This window comes from Monodon monoceros, unplaced genomic scaffold (assembly GCF_005190385.1).
Source record: "Monodon monoceros isolate NGI ecotype Baffin Bay Population unplaced genomic scaffold, NGI_Narwhal_1 Super_Scaffold_3, whole genome shotgun sequence".
NCBI classification, from domain to species: Eukaryota; Metazoa; Chordata; class Mammalia; order Artiodactyla; family Monodontidae; genus Monodon; species Monodon monoceros.
Genome location: NW_021703780.1, coordinates 31,820,328 through 31,835,554, shown reverse-complemented (window position 1 = coordinate 31,835,554; position 15,227 = coordinate 31,820,328). Strand labels below are relative to the sequence as shown.

At 39.0% G+C, this 15,227-nt stretch overlaps 1 protein-coding gene across 4 annotated transcripts in view; it reads left to right on the top strand.

The window, feature by feature from the left end:
* The window catches only part of POLH (DNA polymerase eta), a 32,745-nt gene that overhangs the window by 9,683 nt on the left and 7,835 nt on the right, over positions 1–15,227 (top strand). For all 4 annotated transcript variants that reach the window (XM_029242647.1, XM_029242646.1, XM_029242645.1 and 1 more), the window contains 5 exons: positions 9,896–10,065; positions 11,656–11,759; positions 12,937–13,056; positions 13,649–13,772; positions 14,510–14,575. In XM_029242647.1, coding sequence (XP_029098480.1) covers positions 9,896–10,065; positions 11,656–11,759; positions 12,937–13,056; positions 13,649–13,772; positions 14,510–14,575 — 584 coding nt within the window. The remainder of the gene's footprint in view (positions 1–9,895; positions 10,066–11,655; positions 11,760–12,936; positions 13,057–13,648; positions 13,773–14,509; positions 14,576–15,227) is intronic.

The window sequence follows — 15,227 nt, the reverse complement described above, 5'->3', positions numbered from 1 at the left end:
GGCTCCGGACGCGCAGGCTCAGTGTCCATGGCTCACGGGCCTAGTCACTCCGCGGCATGTGGGATCTTCCCGGACCGGGGCACGAACCCGTGCCCCCTGCATCGGCAGGTGGACTCTCAACCACTGCGCCACCAGGGAAGCTCCCATCCATTAACTTTGTTTATGCTGTACTTTGTTGTACAAATTCTTTTAGTTCTTAAGTTTTTCACCTTATGGTTTGTGTATTTTGAATCTCATTTTAGACATCCATTTCTACCAGATGTTCCTAAAGACATTTTTCTACATTTTCTTCTACTTGCCTTATAGCTTAGTTTTAGGTATTTCAGCTATATGGAATTTACCTTTATTTGATTTAAGGTAGGGAGCCACCTTAGTTATTATTCTTATAGTGAGTCAGTTTTCCCAGCATTTATTAATAATCCGTTCTTTCTCAACTTATATATCAGTGGGTCTGTTTCTGTAGTGTCCCATTAGTGTCTGCTTCTGCTTCAGAAACACATTATTTTTATTAGTTTGTAGTATGTCATAATATTTGATAAGGACTCCCCTCTGCTTTTGTTTTTCAAAATTGTCTTGGGTATTTATGCACCTTTATTGTTCAATATATGTTTTAGAATACATTAGTTTAATTCTTCAAAAAATCCTGGGAGTTACATTAAATTTACATATTTAGAGAGGATAGTTATCTTAATGCTTAGTTATCCCATCCATAAACATTTCACCAATTTTTAGGTCTTCATTTATGTCCCTTTTAGTGATTTTTGTTTATTTTTTAAAATTTATTTTATTGAAGTATAGTTGATTTACAATGTGTTAATTTCTGCTGTACAGCAAAGTGATTCAGTAAGACATATATATAATTCCTTTCATATTGTTTTCCTTTATAGTTTATCACAGGATATTGAATATAGTTCTCTGTGCTATACAGCAGGACCTTGTTGTTTATTCATTCTATATACTATAATAGTTGTATCTAATAATCCCAAACTCCCAATCCATGCCTCCCCCTGCCCTTGACAACCACAGGTCTGTTCTCTATGTCTGTAAGTCTGTTTCTGTTTTATAGATAAGTTCATTTGTGTCATATTTTAGATTCCACATACCTTTTAGTGATTTAAAAAAAATTTTTTTAAATAATTTTTTGGAACAAGTTGCTTTTATTTTTTTTAATATTTATTTATTTAGGCTGCGCCAGGTCTTAGTTGCAGCGCGCGGGATCTTTGTTACGCCGTGTTTAGTTGCGGCATGTGGGATCCTTAGTTGCTGCATGAGGACTACTTAGTTGCGGCACGTGGACTACTTAGTTGCGGCATGCACTCATAGTTGCGGTGTGCATGTGGAATCTAGTTCCCTGACCAGGGATTGAACCCGGGATCCCTGCATTGGGAGTGAGGAGTCTTACCAACTGGACCATCAGGGAAGTCCCCCTTTTAGTGACTTTTTTTTTTTTTTTTTTTTGCGGTACGCGGGCCTCTCACCGTTGTGGCCTCTCCCGTTGCGGACCACAGGCTCCGGACGCGCAGGCTCAGCGGCCATGGCTCATGGGCCCAGCCGCTCCGCGGCATGTGGGATCTTCCCGGACCGGGGCACGAACCCGTGTCCCCTGCATCGGCAGGTGGACTCTCAACCACTGCGCCATTTTAATTTTTAAAATAAAATTTTTGATTTATATTTCTGCTTCTTCTGAAATCTAGAATCCAGTATGTTTTCCTTTTTCTTTCTCCTCTAAACTTTTAACTGATGTAATATACATAAAGTATATAAATTGTACGTGTACACCTTGAGTGATTTCACAAAGTAAACCCACTTCTGTAAGCAGCACCCAGATCAAAAAATGTCAGAATTCTAGAAGCCACCCTTGCCTACCCTCCCAGTCATTATCTATTCCTCTCCCCGCTCTCCTATATAACCACTGTCCTGATTTCTATTTAGCTTATTTTTGAACTTTATAAAATTGAAATTATGCAGTATATACTTGAGTCTGGCTTCATTCACTCAACATTGTCTTTGTGAGATTCATCCATTCTGTTGTATATAGTTGAGTTTCTGTAGTATTCCATTGTATGAATATACTACAATTTACCCATTCTACTCTTGATGGATATTTGGATTTCGTCCAGTTTTGGACCACTAAGAATAGTGCTGCTATGAACATTTTTGTAAATATCTTTTAGTGTGTGCATTTCTGTTGAGCATATGACTAGAAGTGCTCAGTTATGTGGTTTGTCTGTATTCAGCTTTAGTTTGCCTGTACTCAGCGTTAGTAGATACTACCAAAAGGTTTCCAAAAAGGGTATACTGATTTCTAATTCCACTAGCGGTATATGAGAGTTCTAGTTGTGCCACATCTTTTTCAACACTTGCTTTTTTCTCTTTTGCTTTTTAGCCATTTTGATGAGTGTATAGTGATATCATATTATGGTTTTAGTCTGCATGTTCCTGGTGTTAATGAAATTGAGCACCTTTTTGTAAGTTGATGACCATTCTTCTTTCATGAAGTGCCTGTTTAAGTATTTGCCCATTTTTTTGGTTTAATTGTCTTATTCATCTATAGGACTTCTTTATGTATTCTGGATATGAGTCATTATCAAATATATGTATTGTAACATCTTCTGGTTTGTGGCTTGTTTTTCACTCTTTTTTTTTTTTTTAATTTTTTGGCCACACCGTGCGGCATGTGGGGTTCCAGTTCCCCAACCAGGGATTGAACCCGTGCCCCCTGCAGTGGAAGCGTGGAGCCCTAACCATTGGGCAGCCAGGGAATTCCCTTGTTTTTTACTCTCTTAATGGTGGATTTTGATGAATAGAGGCTCTTAATTTTAATTTGGTCCAGTTTGTCTTTTTTTTTCTTTATGGATAGTATTTTTTTAAGGTCTTCTTTACCTATTCAAGATCATGAAGAAACTCTCCTATATTATTTTAGAAGCTTTATTGTTTTGCCTTTTACATTTAGATTTACTATCCATTATGTGTGTGTCTGCAGGATGTGAGGTAGGGATCAAGATTCCTTTTTTTATTACATGAGTATCCAATTATAATATCCTTATTAAAGCTTTACTTTTTTCTATAAAGGTCTTGTGCATTCATTATGTTAGTTCCTAGATGCTTTAATTTTTTTTAATTGCCATTACGATTTTGTGTTTTTTTCTATTATATTCTCCACTTGGTTATTGATGTGTAGGAGAATAAGTGATTTTTTTTTGGTAAGCTTATCTTTGTTTACTTTATCTGCCTGATAAAAACTTGAGATATAATCTGCATGAAAGTGCTTTAATAAAATGTACTTGATGGTTAAAAATATTTTCTTAGGGATTTCCCTGGCAGTTCAGTGGCTAAGACTACTGCAGGGGTCACGGGTTCAATCTCTGGTGGGGGAAGTTCTGCATGCTGTGTGGTGTGGCCAAAAAAAATTTTTTTCTTAGACTAGAATTAAATTAGGGCAATTAAAACTTGCTTTTAATCCGGGTCTTATTATTTTTTTAATCAAAATATTACGAAAGTGGAATTCAGCTGGAGCTCACAGAGCAAAGATTCTGCATCTAGAAGCTTTTTAACACCTTTTCACACACATTTTCTAGTACTTATGATAATGGCTATGTTCAAAACAATGTATCTATTCTCCCCTTCATTTGTAACATGTACTTTAGCTTTATTTTGTAACATTATTCTTATTTATTTATTTTTAAAATTAATTTATTTTTTATTTACTTTTGGCTACATTGGGTCTTCACTGCTGCGCATGGGGTTTGTCTAGCTGGGGTGAGCGGGGGCTACTCTTCGTTGCGGTGCGCAGGCTTCTCACTGCGGTGGCTTCTCGTCACGGAGCACAGGCTCTAGGCACATGGGCTGTAGAGCACAGGCTCAGTAGTTGTGGCACATGGGCTTAGTTGCTTCGCGGCATGTGGAATCTTCCCAGACCAGGGATCGAACCTGTGTCCCCTGCACTGGCAGGCAGATTCTTGACCATTATGCCGCCAGGGAAATCCCAACATTATTCTTATTTAGAAAAGCTCTTTTAGTGAAAATCTTTGAATGTTGGACGTTAACCAAAAGGATACAAGTTAACTTCTTGGGGGACTTGTCAGGGCATATGTTATTACTTGTAGAAACAATACAGATTTGTTCAGAAAAAGCTCTAAGAGTGTTTAGCTTATTTCTAGTTACAGTGGTGAATTTTCCATGGGTTCCATGTTTTAAAGTAAGATGTAAGATATTAAAGTTTAGTTTTGCTGTCAACAGTTGTATGATGCCTTTTAACATGTTGTATTGAAGGGTAGAGGTGGAACTACCCAGGGAAACTTACGGGAAGGACCATTGAGGAATTATTTTATTTTCTGATCCTGATAGCTGAGTTTATCAAGGTGGAGGCTGCAGATCTTTTAGTTCTTTAGGGAGAATACAATGGACAATGTAATGTGCCACTCAAAGGAGGCAAAGTTATGGTACATTTGCCTTTATTGATTTATTATTATTATTCTGGGATCAGAGTAAGGAAGGGTTTTTTGGTTTTGTTTTTTGTGTTGTGTTTTTGTTTTTGTTGTTGTTGGGTTTTGGGGGGTTGTTTGTTTTTTGTTTTTGTTTTTTTTTTATTTTTCGCTGTGTTGGGTCTTCGTTGCTGTGCGAGGGCTTTCTCCAGTTGCGGCGAGTGGGGGCCACTCTTCATCGCGGTGTGCGGGCCTTTCACTGTCACGGCCTCTCCCGTTGTGGAGCACAGGCTCCAGACGCGCAGGCTCAGTAGTTGTGGCTCACGGGCTTAGTTGTTCCGCAGAATGTGGGATCTTCCCAGACCAGGGCACGAACCCGTGTCCCCTGCATTGGCAGGCAGATTCTTAACCACTGTGCCACCAGGGAAGCCCGGGGTTGTTGTTTTTAAAGGCAAATCTATTGATTATTTTTGACTGCATTGGGTCTTTGTTTCTGTGCGCAGGCGTTCTCTAGTTGTGGCAAGTAGGGGCTACTCTTCGTTGCGGTACGTGGGCTTCTCAATGCGGTGGTTCCTCTTGTGGAGCACGGGCTCTAGGCACACGGGCTTCAGTAGTTGTAGCACGCGGGCTCAGTAGTTGTGGCATGCGGACCCTAGAGCCTGCGGGCTTCAGCAGTTGTGGCGCATGGGCTCAGTGGTTGCAGCGCACGGGCTCTAGGGTGCGTGGGCTTCAGCAGTTGTGGGTCACAGGCTTAGTTGCTCCGTGGCATGTGGGATCTTCCCAGACCAGGGCTCGAACCCGTGTCCCCTGCATTGGCAGGTGGATTCTTAACCACTGCACCACCAGGGAAGTCCTGTTATTGTTTTTTTTTCTTTCTTTCTTTTTTTTTTGTGGGGGGTCTTAGTTTTGTGTACTACATTTTACTGTGTAGCTAATTTTTTTAAATAAACATTTGGAATTGGTTTTATAATACTTTATTATTTCCTTCCTTCTGCTGGCTTTAGGATTTGTTCTTTTTCTAATTCTCATAGGTAGTAGGTTAGATTGTTTATTCGAGATTTTTCTGGGTTTTTCTTTGTTTTTTGTTTTTTTCTGGCTGTGCCACACAGTATGTGGAATCTTAGTTCCCAACCAGGGATTGAATCCATGCCCCCTGCAGTGGAAGCGCAGAATCTTAACCACTGGACCGCCAGGGAAGTCCCTGAGATTTTTCTTGTTTTTTTGAGGAAGGCCTGTATCTCTATGGACTTCCCTCTTAGGACTGCTTTTGCTGCATCCCATAGATTTTGTGTGGTTGTGTTTGGTTTTATAGTACTTTAAATTATTTGCTGTTTAAGGGTTTTTTTGAAGGCTATATGCCCTTTTGAAAATCTGTTGAAAGCTGTGGACCCTTGCTTGCCTCAGAAAAATACATATCTACATGTAAGACAGTTTTGCATGTAGTTTTCAGGAGATTCACAGACCCACTGAAACCTACATACCTCAGAATAAGAACTATTATTACACGCTACATTGGTTTTGGAGGGCAACTCATTGTTGAAGAGCTCTCTGGTGAAGATGATGGTACATACCTTTGTTGGTGGTCAAATGTTACTTCAAATGGACATGCTCCTCTTCTATACCTATCTTTCTTACATTTTTATATAAAATGCCAGTGTTTTAAAGAACTCTTATTTCTGTATGAGGAAATAAAAGGTATTCATATATGAAGGAAGAAGTTGCTTTATTGTGTCTAGTTGAAATATTAAGCTTCGAGATGCAGTGATATCTTATTATTTAGAGTGCTCAGGACAGTACAATGTCTAGGAAATGATTTATGATGACATATCATACTCCTGAGTCTTCATATGATGTGTGTAATAAAAAAAACGACCCTCATAACAGGAATTAGCTGATCTAAGTGCATATACCCTCCCAGAAATTGTTTTTCGTGGACGTGACATATTTCAAAGCTAGGAAAAAGAGTTGAGGTATTTGTGATGTTTTTATACTGAAGTTCCCATTCAACTTTACCATGGTGCCTCTTAATGGGTCCTACTCAGCCATGCTGCATTTGCAACTTTGTTTTTTCTGTTTCTGAAACAGTTATGTGTGTGGAAAGTTTAAGTAGAAAGATTAATTAAAAATAAAAGTTTAAATAGTAAGATTAATTAAAAATAACTCAAAAATTGTCAGAGTGAAAACTTACCCTTTGGGGCCATTTTGTAACTGGTTTGTGTTAGCTAAAGCACTCATTTGTTCTCCGTTTGCTTCCTCTTAATTCATTTATTTCTAAGCAAGTATTGAACATGTGAATGCATATAATAAGAAACAGTTGTGTAGTGGTATAAAAAAATATAAATCAACTGTCAGGGATTTCCCTGGAGGTCCAGTGGTTAAGACTCCGCACTTAAACCGCAGCGGGCATGAATTTGATCCCTGGTCAGGGAACTAAGATCCCCACATACCACCCGGAGCAGCCAAAAAAAAGATGATAATAATAATAAAAATAAAAATTAAAAAAATAAATCAATCAACTGCCAGAGTTGAGAGCTGTAAGAGTTGGCTAGACTGCTTGCAGGCTTTGACGAAGTAAGCTGCCATATTGTAAGAGGGCCTTTGGAGAAGCCCCCATGGCTATGCTCTGAGAGCTGCTCTCTGCTGACAGCCAGCAAGAAAATGGGGACCTCAATTCTACAGCCACAAGATGATAAATTTATTTATTTTAATTAATTTATTTATTTTTGGCTGCGTTGGGTCTTCGTTGCTGCCCACGGGCTTTCTCTAGATGTGGCGAATGGGGTCTACTCTTTGTTGCTGTGTGTGGGCTTCTCATTGTGGTGGCTTCTCTTGCTGTGGAGCACGGGCTCTAGGGGCGTGGGCTCAGTAGTTGTTGTGGCTCACGGGCTCAGTAGTTGTGGCTCACCGGCTCTAGAGCGTAGGCTCAGTAGCTGTAGCGCACAGACTTAGCTGCTCCGTGGCATGTGGGATCTTCCCGGACCAGGGATCGAACCCACGTCCCCTGCCTTGGCAGGCGGATTCTTAACCACTTTGCCACCAGGGAAGTCCCCAAGATGATAAATTCTGCCAACAACCAGAGGGAGCTTGGAAGGCACTAATCAGCTCATAGCACAGAGGAAGGTACACCCGTTACCAGTATAGGGACTTCTCTTTTGTAGTTATGGTCTCTAGAGTTGTGGGCCATAGCTAGAGGTTTATCAGTTTAATTCCGAAGTTTTGGCACAGATTACCAGTGCTCACTCTTAGAACAGTTCTAGTCAAATGCAGGTGACATGCCCATGTTTATAGAAAATCCTAGGGAACCTACTCCCCCCCCAAAAAAGAACCTAGAATAAGTGAGATTAGCAAGGTTGCAGGGGACAAAGTCAATATGCAAAAATTGGTTGTATTTCTATATATTAAAATTTAAAATGGGAAGTTGACATTTAAAAAGCAATAGCATTAAAACCATAAAATTATTAGAGATATATTTAACAATATATGTGGAAAAACTAGTTCAGTGAAAACTACAAAACATCACTAACAAATTAAAGATGAAATCAATGAAGAGACCATGCTCATGGATTGAAAGATTAAATAATATTAGAGTTCAAATCTCCCCAAATTGACCTACAGATTCATTGCATTCCCTCCAAAATCCCAGCAGGATTTTATAGAAATTGATAAACTGATTGTAAAATTTGTATGGAAATGCAAAGGATGTGGAATAGGCAAACAATTTTGAAAAAGAACTAAGTTGGAAGACTTAACACTACCTGATTTTTAAGAGTTAACTATAAATTTATGGGGACTTCCCTGGTGGTCCAGTGGTTAAGATTTTGCGCTTCCACTGCTAGGGGCATGGGTTTGATCCCTGGTGGGGGAACTAAGATCCTACATGCCGCACGGTGCAGCCAAAAACAAACAAACAAAAACCACAAACAAAGAAGTTTGAGGTGGCCTAGGCAAGAATGAAGAAAAGCTGAATAAAATACAGTGGGTTGCAATGGATATGTGAAATATTTTGAAGTGGGCTTTGGTAACTAAATAACTATAATAAAGGGGAATAAAAGAAAAGAAGCCAAGGGACTTACCTGGTGGTGCAGTGGTTAAGAGTCCTCCTGCCATCGAAGGGGACATGGGTTCGAGCCCTGGTCCATGAAGATCCCACATGCCAAGGAGCAACTAAGCCCGCGTACTGCAACTACTAGAGCCCGCGCTCTGCAACAAGAGAAGCCACCGCAATGAGAAGCCCGCACACCTCAACGAAGAGTAGCACCCGCTTGCTGTAACTAGAGAAAGACCGTGTGCAGCAACGAAGACCCAAGGCAGCCAAAAATAAAAATAATTAATTAATTAAAAAAAAAAGAAGCCAATATTAGATTTTAAACCTTTAAGAGAAATAGGGAGTTGTTTGGGAAAGAGAACCTTTGGGGAGGAAGATATAATAAAGGTTGACTTTAGTAGTATTTTGTTTGATACTGTAATGAAAAATTCAAGAAGACTTTTTCTGTAGGGAGGTAGAAATAAGGGATTAAAGTTAAGAGTTTGGGGATAGAGATTAAGATTTGCATGTACTTAGCATAAACAATTTGAAACATAAGCCAGTACCAGGTCACCAAGAGAAAAAGCATATATACAGAGAAGAGGAGAACGTTGCTCCGTATCTGCAGTTACGGTGTTAGAGGAGGGAGATAGACCAGCAAAGGAGAGAAACAGCAGCCCTCAATAGCTGGAAAATACTTCCTTCTATGTGCTCATCTTCCTCCTCTTCTCCATATATGTGACCCTTCACTCTGCCTCTCCAAGATATTTTGAATTTTCTTGCCTTGTTCATACCTCATTACAGCCTCTTTAAAACAGCATGTGTATATTTCCTAACTTCCTTGTTATATAATACTTTTAAAATGTTTTTCAAAACTGTGACTAGTTCTAAATTGGATAGTAAGGTATTTTCAAAGCCCTAAGGTACAAAGCTACTTCTAATTTAAATAGTTTGTCAAGAGAATAAATCTTCTAGTGCCTCTGATTGGACTTAAGCTATTCAACTGGAACCAGTCTCTAAAAATACATAAATGCTAACTTAAGTTTATACTGAAGCGTGCGATAATTCTGAGTATTTTCTAATTGAGTAACTTAATAGAATTCTTGGTGATGTGCAAGGGAAGTTGGAAGAAGAAAGTTCAAAAACTGGAGAGAGAAAACAGATGTACTTTTAAATCATTACTCATGAAAGACAATACAAAATATTTGTTGCTTATTAGAGCTTATAAGGTTCAGCCAATGCTGGGAGATAAGGCTGCTAGAATTGGTATGAAGGAGAAATTTATCTCTGTTGTGATACTGAATAGTCTTCTAAAACGGCTGCCATTTTTGGTGAAAACCTACATATGTAAAGTACCTGAAATCTAAGCATCTCTGCATTAGATAACACAAATAAAACTCTGATTTTTTAAAAAAAGAAGTCTAACTGTTACCTCTCAACTTTTCAGAGGAAATGCGAAAACAAGGCTTATTGCAATGGCTTGATTCTCTTCAGACTGATAACACCACCTCTCCAGACCTACAGCTCACTGTGGGAGCAGTGATCGTGGAGGAAATGAGAGCAGCCATAGAGAGGCAGACTGGTTTTCAGTGTTCAGCTGGGATTTCACACAATAAGGTGAAGGCTAATAGTAGATTTCGAAGAGAAACACAGATATCTGTAGTTAAACACAGCAGGCATAGAAACAAACAAAAAAAAGAAAAACAAAAACAAAACAAAAAACAAACAGCCAGGATAGATATGAGCGGGCATTTAAATCATTACACATATACTTTGAAATGGGTTTCTACTTAAACTTCACGGTGAAGACCACATAAAAACCTAAGTAATTCTTTATCATGGGAATTGACATTACACATGTACTTTCCTAAGAAGCAGGCTGAAAATTTTGCTGGAAATGGTTATTTACATAGTTGTATCCACAGTATTTCCTTAATGACTGAACTATCCAAAGAAAGGAGGAGGCAGGACTTCCCTGGTGGTCCAGTGGTTGGGACTCGGCGCTTTCACTGCCGGGGGCCCTGGGTTCAATCCCTGGTCAGGGGACTAAGATCCTGCAAGCAAACAAAGAAAGGAGGAGGCTAGTAGGAACCTATTTCTTTCCTTTTCGGTTGCTGAATTTTCTAGTATTATCTCACTTCTTATGTGGCGTTCTGGGCGTTCTGTGCTTTTTGATTAAACTGCAGTGTGGCCCTGGGATCTTCATCCCCTTTGGTGTAGACTCAGTAGTTGGGCAGTGGCTGATTATTCCTAGTTACTACCTTTTCTCCCTCACTCAAGAAGAGGAAAGTTCTGCACTGCTCAGCTTGTGGGATCTTAGTTCCCCAACCAGGGATTAAACCCCAGCCCACGGCAGTGAGAGCACCGAGTCCTAACCACTGGAGCGCCAGGGAATTCCCAAGAAGAGGAAAGTTGCCAAACTACTCAGTAGGGTTTTGGGTTTTTTTTTTTTTCTGGTTAGGTGGAGGGAGGGGAAACAAAAGTCTCAATGTAATAATTTAAACTAGACTAAATGTGGCCTAGTAGAAGTTTCAGGGAATCTCCAATGAATTTGAAGAGTGATTTTATATTTTTCCTACCAATTATAAGTTGTTAAATGATACCACTGAAGTACCTTATTCTTTGAAAAGACTTCTCAAGGGTTTTTTCATTTTGAAGTCTTATTTAATATAAGAAGATGTTTGCTATTGGACAATGACTTCGAGCCCAGTCTTTGTCACAGATGCTAAATGATGGTAATCTGTACTAAATCCGGGACTCAAAATGGACTAACCATTAATCAAGAAATGTATATAAATGGAGTAGGGTAAAATGAGTTTGTTTTAGCATTTTCATATGGACATACTAAGAAATGCATCTTAAGTCTCTTCTGTAGCTTCTCTACTTTTTCACTCTCTTGAAATAGGAAAACCTTAAGGAATAGATGAGGGTGGAATAAATGACTAAAGAAAGACTGAGAATGGAAGATGTGGAAAGAACAATGAGGATAATGATAGTGGGTCATGTTTTCCACTGTGGATATTGTGGGACACCAAGCTTTGGAGATGTCTTGAGTTTCTGGTTTTGTTTTTGTTTTTAACGTGGAAACCATTAGTTACAGCCCTTAAGCTGTGCCGTGTATATGCGTGTATATGTGTGTGTTAATATTCACCAACTCTGTGTGTGGGTGTTGACAGTAATGGGGTTTTTATACTTTCCATGCTCCAGGTTCTGGCAAAGCTGGCCTGTGGACTAAACAAGCCCAACCGGCAGACCCTGGTCTCACATGGGTCAGTCCCACAGCTCTTCAGCCAAGTGCCTATTAGCAAAATGTAAGTATTCAGGGAGCACCTTAGATTTCACTTCTATATATGTGAAGGCCGTCTCTGGTTGTAGTTTCTTCTGTTCCTTAAGGATTGGAGCCAGGGAAAATAGGTACCATGGGGACAGGAGGGAGATGACACAGAAAATTTTACAAACATGCTGAGATTTTTTTCTTAATGAACTTTCAATTCCGGATTATCTGTGGAAGATACTTAATCCTGAATTTTAAAAAAATGAACTGTTTTTTAGCCATATGTTTAACTTCCTTCTAGGTTTTTTACTCAAGCCTGTTACTAAATAACAAATAGGAATTTTACTTCTTTTCTTTGTTCTAGTAGCGTATCAAGCTGTTCAGGGCTACTGAATTGCTCCCAAATAAAATTAATAACTAGGTTGTGCATACCAATAGTGTGTCCTTGACATGGGCTTATAATATTGTTGAAGGGACAAGATATATCTGTTCAAAGCAATAGTGAAAGTGCTATCATCAAGACTATATGTGAGTAACTGCTAAATGAATTGTACAGGTAGTTACCAAAGTTCATAAGAGTCATCTGAGAAGGACTTATGAAAAAGGCATGGGATTTTGTTTTGAGATTGGCACAATTCAGAGAGTCAGATGAGAATAGAAGAGAAATACCAATTTGGAGACTGTTTTGGGCACCAAGAGGGAGAAAATATATTTCCAGTGAACTGGGACCATATTGAGGAAGATAAGTGATGGAAAAAGGACTGAACAGAGAGGTTGAGGACAGATTATTAGACATCTCAAAGGCCAAGCTGAAGAGTTTTTTTTTTTTTTTTACTATATTCTTAAATATAAAATGTTTTAGCTATGGAAGGGGTTTGTTTTGGAGGTGGAATTTTAATCCCTAAATGGGACAGTAGATCCTGTACAATTGAAAGTTTTATACACAGTTGACTTGATAACTAATTAATGACTTTACCCTTGTGTTTATGCTATGGTTAGTCTTCTTGCCAGGCCCTAACTTCCAGAGTACTGAATTCCCAGAGTCGTCTAGTCTTATGCTAGAAAATCAATAGTTTACAGGACCAGTGTGTGTTCTCATTTTCCCTGAACTTTCTGGAGAGCTTCTTATACAGGCAAAATGTTTTGCATCTACTGCTAACTAGATATTTATGATGTGACCTATAAATCTTTTGTCTTTTTTTGGTTGTTGTTAGCCGTAGTCTTGGAGGAAAGCTAGGGGCTTCTGTCATTGAAATCCTGGGGGTAGAATACATGGGAGAACTGACCCAGTTCACTGAATCCCAGCTCCAGAGTCATTTTGGGGAGAAGAACGGGTAAGTGATTCCTAATACTTTTCAATCATAACCTTTATGGATATGCTAAATTCAAATGTAGACAAGAGCATCAGGTAAAATCTAGACCTATCTTTGGGTTAATATTTGCTCCTCGAGGTAATTGCATTGGTCCTTTTGCTTTAAAATATTAAATCATTATAACCTATTAGTCTAGTTTTTTTCACGTGCCTAAATAGGTTGGTAGATAGGAACTGTTACTCTGAAGCTCTGATATACACATGTACAACATTTATGTGTGCTAAGATGCTGTTGTTCTCTTAAAAATCCTTGTATTTATGCTTACTAAGTACCAAAAATACTTGGGGAAATGAAATATGTGGCTTAGTTGGCACTTTTCCAAAAACACAAATGATGACTTGGCTTTAGAAAGCATAATGTGTTCTCCTTGGCAATTTATCATTACTGGAATTCATTGGGAAGGGCAAGGATTCTGTTACGGGTGAGGTGTACTTAATTTTGAACAAATTTTTCCTTTTTCATGAAAGGGATAAAAGGTAGTATAATATAGGTATTTTGTTTTAACAAGAATAATCATTTGCTTTCACCTTAAACTTTTTTGCTGGTTTCTTAGATCTTGGCTATATGCCATGTGCCGGGGGATTGAACATGATCCAGTTAAACCCAGGCAAATACCCAAAACCATTGGCTGCAGCAAGAACTTCCCAGGAAAAACAGCTCTGGCTGCTCGGGAACAGGTAGGCAGACATTCTTGACAGAACATTGCCTCTTTTAAGGGAGTTGGTGGGTAGGTTTTGGTAGCTGTGGAAAGTTAGATGGGACCTTTATGCTGTAAAATATGAAGGAAATAGAAGGTTTTTTGTGTGCTGAAAATTGATTAGTTTAACTTGGGATTTTTTTTATTATTATTTTTTCCCTTTCTTCCATCTAAAAAGAAATAGAATGGAGCTGATTGAAGTTTGAAATGGAATTACTCATTTTTTGGTAGGTGAAATCTTAGGAGGCCAGGATACTGTGCCTCAAGTTTGTGTTTTTTTTTTTTTTTTTTGCGGTACGAGGGCCTCTCACTGTTGTGGCCTCTCCCATTGTGGAGCACAGGCTCCGGACGCGCAGGCTTAGCAGCCATGGCTCACGGGCCCAGCTGCTCCGCGGCATGTGGGATCTTCCCGGACCGGGACACGAACCCATGTCCCCTAGCATCGGCAGACGGACTCTCAACCACTGCGCCACCAGGGAAGCCCACTGTGTCTTTTTTTCTCAGAGCTGGAACATGCCTGAAATTCACCTGATGGCATGCCAGCAGGAAAAGAATGAAAGCTCTTGAGCTAGGGCAGGTCAGAGTACTGAAGATTTCTATGATCTGGGGATCTTTACAGGGGAGACTTTGTTGCACACTTCCATTTTGGGGACAACTGAACAAAACCACCATTTAGTTCTTCGAAATGAAAGATTAAAGTCTCAATACTTTTTTTAGGTACAATGGTGGCTTTTGCAATTAGCCCAGGAACTAGAGGAGAGACTAATCAAGGACCGAAATGATGTAAGATTTTCTTTCTTTATTCCTGGGGTGAGGTTTGGGATTTAAATACAAGTTGCTCCTTACCTTATGGAGCAGAAACAAAGATACAAAAAGATACCAGCTGGAAAATTTTAAGAAATCTTTTATCTTTTCCCATAAAACTGCCATAAAACTCAGTATGATTCTCAAAAGCGTGGATCTGTGAACGTAAGACCTGACTACCCCTGTCTCCCTCATTACCATTTGCTTTTACTTTTTTGTATATTATCTAAATGTTACTGCAACTCTGAATATACAGTGGATCTTCATCAGAACCATTAAGCAGGACATTTAGGGTTTGGACTGTAAATTATTCGGCTTTAACATAGTCCATGTGACAAAGAAGTACTCAGTTTTAGAGACAGAGTCGTAGGTCAAAGATGAAACATCTGATTAGTTTATCTTCTCTCTTTCAAAAAAAAAGCTCTATTGATACATATATATATATTTACATACCATGAAATTCACCCATTTATAGTATACAGTTCAGTAGTTTTAGTATATTTCAGAGTTGTTCAACTATTCCATAATCAATTTAAGAACATTTCATAACCCAGAAAAGAAATCCTATACCCACTAATAGTTACTCCCCTAGCCCTACGCAACCACTAGTCTGCTTTCTGTCTCTATAGAC